Genomic DNA, 7,307 nt, shown 5'->3' with positions numbered 1-7,307 from the left:
TATATATATATATTTCAAACATATTTATTTAGCTCGATGTTTATTTAAACACACACAAAAAAAAAACAAAAAAAAATTATAAATAGGTAGTTTGTAATCATAAATAATTAAAATAGGCTTGTTCCTCCAAGCGTAATTTAGAATAATTGATTTTTTTCTCCTTTTTTGTTTCTCAATTTAAAATAATTTATTCTCTATTCGTAATCTAAAAGTCAAATTGAGACTTTGACATAAAGAATGCTGAGCTTAAACTAAATAACTATGATTAGTTTTTTTCTTTAAGTTTTTTTTTTTTTTTTACTCAGTGATTAGTTTGTAATAATGATATAATAATTTAAACCGTTTAAGTAAGAAATATGAAGTATTTAAGGTATAATAATGTTTTTAGATAATATTAAGCATTACTTAATGTTTTGATTAGTAAATGAGAAAAAAAAATTCAGAATATTTTTTTTTTTTTAGGATAATCATGACTTTTGCCAACCATAATTAACATGCATTGTTTTATAATTTTTAGAATAACAGTTTTAATAAAAATATTAATAAAATATTTTCTTTTTAAAAATGCTTGAAAAAATTAATTTCTATAGTTAAAAAGTTTTTAGCAGCAGAAAAAGTGGTGAACATATAATTTCAAAAAGGAAATTTTAAATCATCCCCCCCTTTTTTTTAAGATAACCTTAACCCTGATGTTAGAAGCTTCTTAACAAGACTTCAACAAAAAAATAATAACAATAATAAATAAATATTTATATATAACGACCTTAAGTATCATGCTTTTGTCAGAATTTTAGAGCTTAAAAACTTTTATAACCATTTTTTTAAATTCTTCTGTGTTAAAGGGACTACTGAAAATTTGTACATCTTAGTTCTCTCTCTCTGCTGACCAGGTGGACGAGTGGTTAGCGTGCCTGACTGCGGAGCCGATGGTTGCGGGTTCGAATCCGGCTCAGGGCATGTTGTGTGAATGTTGTGTGTCCTTTGTATGTCCTTTCTGAATGTTGTGTGAATGTAACCCGCCCCATAAACGCGACGCTACTCCACCGCCGTGGCTTAGCCATAGGTGCTTACTGGGTAACGACAAGAGAGTAACAATTTCGGCATTTCTGAGGTCAATGGGAAATAGACGGCCCGGCATTAACCAAAAAAAATAAATTATGTTCTCTCTCTTTCTAAATTCAGCCTTTAAACAAAAATAATAATAAAATTTTACTAGCTGGATTTGCTGCAAAATTACACAATTTACTAATTTACACAAAACTAAGATCAACTGTAAAATTGACAATTTTTATTTATAACTGATTTTCATTATCAATCTACATATTTATAAGTTTGCAGTTCGCATATAACATTAGACTCATAATTCTAGAACTTTGCTTAACACTATAAGAAATAAATAACAATCCATAGCTACTACGCCAAAATTTTAAATAATAATAGATGTTATTATTTGGTACAGAAAATAAAAAGAAAAGTGAGACAGGGAAGAACTGTAACTATTTTTTAATACTTTTCCACAATCATGCCATCTCAAATTTTAGGACACAATATATTTGACTCACAATATAATATTAATAATTTTGAATAATTGTAAAGCAACTTAAGAGTATGTATCGGCAAAGATATAGCTCAAATAAAATGAGGCTTTTCCATTAAAATGAAAAAGAAAAAATTTGAATTTGAAAACTATAAATAAATCTATATTATGAAGGTTCTTTCTAATTTTTCAGAAAAATCTTTAAAAAAATTATTGTTAAATAATATGATAAGCATTTTTGATTTAGAAATTTAATGCTACGCTTTCACTTACAGAATTTATTTCAAAACATAAATTTTTATTTTAACATAAAAAAATGTATTTTTGATTGATGGCGTTAAAATCTGTTAAAAGAAATAAATCAATTACCAAATTTTTGAAAACTATTGTTCAATAAAGTAAGTTTAATAATGAAATAAGAAAGAAATGAAATAAATAAGAAAGAATAAAAGTAAAAATAAAATGACTGACTTACACTATAAGATGTACAGGGGTGATTGTGAGCCTAAGTCAAAATTCCAGAAAATTTCTTGAGTTTAAAAAAAAAAAAAAAAAAAGTTTAAATTGAAAAAGTAGAAAAAAATTTAAACAAGGTTTTTTTCCTTTCTCTCAATATTTCTTAGTTTGTTTAAAATATATTTAAAATTTTACACATACCTATGATGACCAGGTGAAGTAATTGAAATTTACAAATATGTCTTTCGTTCTTGAGTTTATGATTATAATAACTATTACCTGATAAAAAATTTATATTACTCATGAATATAAGCTTATAAAGTATCTCTGGCTCTCCTTTACAAAAAAAAATAATAATAAACTGTGTTTTTAAGTTCCACCTTTGAGCTTTTAAGTTCCACCTTTAGCGAAAAATTCGGAAATCCGGACTTTTTCCAGAGCACAATCAGCCCTGGATGTATATATAATGGATCAAAAAGCAAGCTATGTTTTTAATTGACTGAACTACTCAGTATTAACTAGGTTTTAAATAGTTTTAACTTCGACAGTTTAATTAAATCAGTTAGGGCTTTTATTATGTTATGTTTTTTTTTTCTTTTGCGTATTCCTTTATTTATGTGTAAATGAACAATCCCACCCACACCGTTCACTTGATCACCCCATAAAAATTTCCACACTCCCAGTAAACATCAATTTGTACTTTAAACTCTTTCATATTGCAAACAGAACTACTGTTTATTGATCTAAAAGTGCTCCTATACTTAGTGCTTTGCTACATTGCCAATGAATTGTGCATTGAACAATGCTAACTATTTCAGTAATACACAATATTTCTGAATCTCCAAATAAATAAATAAACAATCAATACTTTTAAATCTGGTTCACTGGATTTTTATAAGTTACATATACCAAGCTTTAGTTGTGAGATTTTAAGAATAAATTAAACATACCAGTTCAGTGTTGGAATTAGACCCTCAGTAGTGCGCATTATAAAACTCTTCTTTTAATTAAATCATATGAGCAAATTCATATTTTATAAACAGAGTGTAAGCACTTATATTAATACTATACACAAACATGCAAGTAACGCTCACTTTTTTTAGCAGTACAAATCAATTTCCTATTCTCTTCATATTCAAGAACAAAACAAAGCACAAATAACTACAGGATAAATATTAAAAGTAGCAGTAGATACTGCTAATAGCAAAACTAACAAGTGTATAGGAATACTGAAATTTGACTCGAACCACCATAAAATAATTATTGTTGATCCCCCAGATCCAACAATCAAAATAAAAGGATGTTATAGGATTTTTTGCTACCTATTTCAGAAAAGAATTTCTGCTTAACAATGAAATAGTATAAATTCATTTTAAACCGAACATAGTAACAGTTTAGTTCAAACCTTTCTTGGGCGTAAAAATAGCAAAATATAGAAAATGAACTTTGAAATTGAATATATATATATATACCCAGAAGTAAAACTAAGGTATCAAAATACATTAATTTTATGAAAACAATTTATAATTGCAAATCACATTTAGTTCATGTTTATGATTAGACTTTCCGTAACCATTATAGGGATGTTGTGATGTGATAAAATGGAAAATTGTCTCTAAATATTAATTATTTTCCGGCAAACTATTCTATTTAGGTTGCAAAAAAAACTTGACGAAACTTAGAATACAATCACCTATGACAACAAAATAATTAGCACGGTATCATGTTTTTGACTTATTTTTTTTTAAGAATACTTTGAAAACTTTCATTTTATAATTAGTTGCATATTATAAATGTGAATATAATTGTAATATTATTGAAAACAAATCCTAACAATACATTTGAAACATGCAAATGCATGATTCAAAATGGAATAGAAGTGTGACATTATTAACAACTAAAAAATAAGTGAATCACAAAATTAATTTCACTATTTTTTTAAGAAAAAAAAAACTTTTAAAAGCATGAAAAAGTAATTTCTTTTAAAAACTTTTATTTACTTTTAGCATTTAAATCCAATTTTTATAACACTAAAAATATATATATATACTTTTGAAAGCATGTTAAAGGGTGATAATATTTAATACTTCAGAATTTTTTTTCTTTTCTTTTTTGTTCATAGTCATAGTTTGCCTTTACTCGATCGATGTTTATGTGTGCGAAACAACTCCATCAAAGCTTAATAGGTACTTCATTATTAAAAACAATTAATACTTGGTATTTCTTTGTTAGTCATACTTAATACTTCTGATTCATACTTAAAATAAAAGTGTTGAGATATAATGTGGTAACGTTTTTATTTTCAACAGATTAACTAATAATAGGTTATTTTCATTCATTTTCATTACTTTAAATTTGATAAGGATGTTTGGGTCTGAAAAAGTTTCATTCAGCCATGTATTTCATATATTAATATATCTGGTAGAGCATGTAAAAATTTTGTGATTTTTTTTAAGTCCTGTTGTGTCACTTTCTTTTAAAAATGCCAATTCAAGAAAACTTCATCAAGAACTAAATTTACAAAATTATCCAAAGTATTTTCATGAAACATAAAACATTAATTTGAACATTCATTAATTATTCTATAATCTCAAGCAAATAAACTTTATATGATATTTAAAGAAGAATTTTATCACTTTTGATACCTTTAAGTCAAATCAATATACTCATTAATAACATACATACTAATTTTAACAATCAATTGCAACATTATATGTAATGCAAATTATCACTTTGAAAAAAAAAAATTAGAAATAGAATAATGAAAATAAATGGTAAAAGGATATGCACTAGAGCAGTAAGGTTATTAGAATTAAACTATTATAGTTTGTTTCAATATTATATTGCTTCATAACTATTTAAATTTTTTATACATTAAACTAAACATATTTATACTAAAACTTAAGATTGGTAACAGAAATTTTTACTTAATTAAGTAAATTATTTAAATCAAGTATCACTTATATATGACACTAAATGATATTGATTTCTCAGTTTAAGATCAATCTAATATTAAGAGATGTAAATCAAATATGATCATGCCTATCACCAGTCATTATATAAGCAAGTAAAAGTATTTCATTAAAATCAGCATAATATATCTAGAATATTGGACACAATCAATAGAAACTTACATTTAAACATTTACCATAAGTTAAAATATAAAAATTGTCTTTAAATTAAGTTGTACAGGGATGACAATGGTTTCTAACCAAGCAATGGAAGTAACAAAACTGTTGTTTTTTAATAATGTATCTTATGGAAAAATAGAGATATGTTTTTTATGTTCCTGTACTCCCACAGCATATAAAAATTTATCTATCTCATATTGTAGAAATATAATGTACATTTATTGCAATTTCTTAAATTTATAGAGCTGGATAATTGAGAAAATTACAATATGTCTAAATTTTCAATTCGAGCCCATATTTTTTATTTCAGTTTTTTTCTCTTTTTACATTACATTTTTCAATTCAGGGCACTGGCATCTTAATTGCAAGATTCTCTTTACATTTGGGGTAAACGTTTTATTGATAAGTATTTTAAACCTTTTAATGGAACTGTCACAGAATTTCCGATGCTTTTAAGGATTCATCCATTTATAAAAACTGAATATCTTTTATTTATTTGCATCATTTTTATAAACAAGCGGAGAACTTAATTCTATAAACATAGCAAACATCAAATCAAGGATGAATTACCTATACATATATATTAAAGAATGATTTTTTTGAAAATAAATTAACAAATCTTGATTACATACCTTCGATGCAAACAACGTGTTCTCTAATTTGTTGAGCTAGCAAAGGATCAGGCATAAGTTCTAAATGATCATAAATTGCATAGATGCTAGGATGAACACTTTCAAATCTTTGAATTTCTTGTCTAATGGCAAGAGAATTGCTGTAATATGGTTGTGGTACATGACCTCGATTATTCATTTTTAGATCATTTTCTTCGTCAGCTGCAAACGCATATATCCATTCTTGCTATATAAAGTCAGACATTTGACAGATCACACCGCAATACTGCGATGATTACAAACTTCTCGATCATAACACAACACAATAATGATGGCTTAGATTTGAGTATGCGCATGCGTGAAAAAAAAGGAATCGTGTAGGGATATAGGCAGGGCTTCCACCTCGCGTCACATAATTCTCCCTTTCCTAAGTCATGAACTTTCCCTTTTCTCTAGCTTTCGCAAAATGATTCCCTTCAATTTTTCCCTATAATAATTAATTGTACTTATCAATATTTAATCGTTACATCACCTCTATAAATTAATTCGATCGACGATCAATCCAACAAAGTTTGTTTTTTTTTCATCAAGGATCAAAGTTTCGTGAAAGAATGTTTTAGAGTTTTTATTATCAAACTTTACAGTACGAAAGATTAATATTTTTTCAACTTACGCAGCAAGATCTCTTAGTAGAGAAAAATCGCCGGGTATTCTGGTCTGGTCTGGTCTGTTTAGTCTAGCTGGGCTCCTGAGACCAATAATGGCCCTTTCGTCGGGTATTCCAAAACACGAGAATAATTTATAGTCAATCAAATATCAGCGATGCAATAGACCTCATAATTCACCAAAAAATATGCTTCGATTAAATTACATTCAAAAATTATTTCATTTATAAATTTTACTTTAATTCATATAAAGAAAGATATTTAGATATTTTTTGAAAGATATTTAGATATTTAAATAATAGTGGTTGCATATTAAGAAAAAATTATAAACAGCGAAAAGTAAATAAACTATATAGAGAGGTTTTTTTTTTCCATTCAATATGATGCTAATGTATTAGAAATTTTTAAAAAAAATCTGACATATACGCAAATAACTTCGATAATGTACTACATACAATTCTTTGGTTTAGTTGAAATTTGGGGAGGTTGTTGAGCTCAATGTTTGCGGATGATTTTTAATGGAAATATTACGTCATCAAGCATAATTCATAGATAAGTTTTTTTTTTCTTCATAAAATTTATTTTATAACCTATTTCAAACATAGCTCCCAGAATTTTGTTAACACAAAAATTTACTTGGGATTCAACGCTGCGGGAGTTACAAATTTTCTAAATAGTTTACTCTGCCGTTATCTTGAGCTTTCAAACATTACGTTGCATTTTATTTAGATGGGAATTAGTACATTATTAAAAAAAAATTATTCGAGCTGCAAAAAATAGCAAAAAAAAAGAGAGCTTCATATTCTATAAGTTAGTAGGAAAAAAAGCAATGATGTACCTACATGACTTCTAAAAATAATAACTTTGGAAATACTAGTTTGTTTGTTTTTTCAAAAGCAGTAACCTT

General features: G+C 26.4%; 1 protein-coding gene across 4 annotated transcripts in view; it reads right to left on the bottom strand.

Annotated features, from left to right (window-relative positions):
- LOC107448368 (Centaurin gamma 1A) overlaps window positions 1-6,454 on the bottom strand; it is a 108,165-nt gene extending 101,711 nt beyond the window's left edge. For all 4 annotated transcript variants that reach the window (XM_016063529.3, XM_043045784.2, XM_016063530.3 and 1 more), the window contains exon 1: window positions 5,757-6,454. In XM_016063529.3, coding sequence (XP_015919015.1) covers window positions 5,757-5,934 — 178 coding nt within the window. In that variant the 5' untranslated portion in view covers window positions 5,935-6,454. The remainder of the gene's footprint in view (window positions 1-5,756) is intronic.
- Window positions 6,455-7,307: the final 853 nt, after the last annotated feature.

The sequence above is a fragment of the Parasteatoda tepidariorum genome, chromosome X1 (genome assembly GCF_043381705.1).
Source record: "Parasteatoda tepidariorum isolate YZ-2023 chromosome X1, CAS_Ptep_4.0, whole genome shotgun sequence".
Taxonomy (NCBI): domain Eukaryota; kingdom Metazoa; phylum Arthropoda; class Arachnida; order Araneae; family Theridiidae; genus Parasteatoda; species Parasteatoda tepidariorum.
This window is presented reverse-complemented; position numbering and strand designations above follow the sequence as displayed.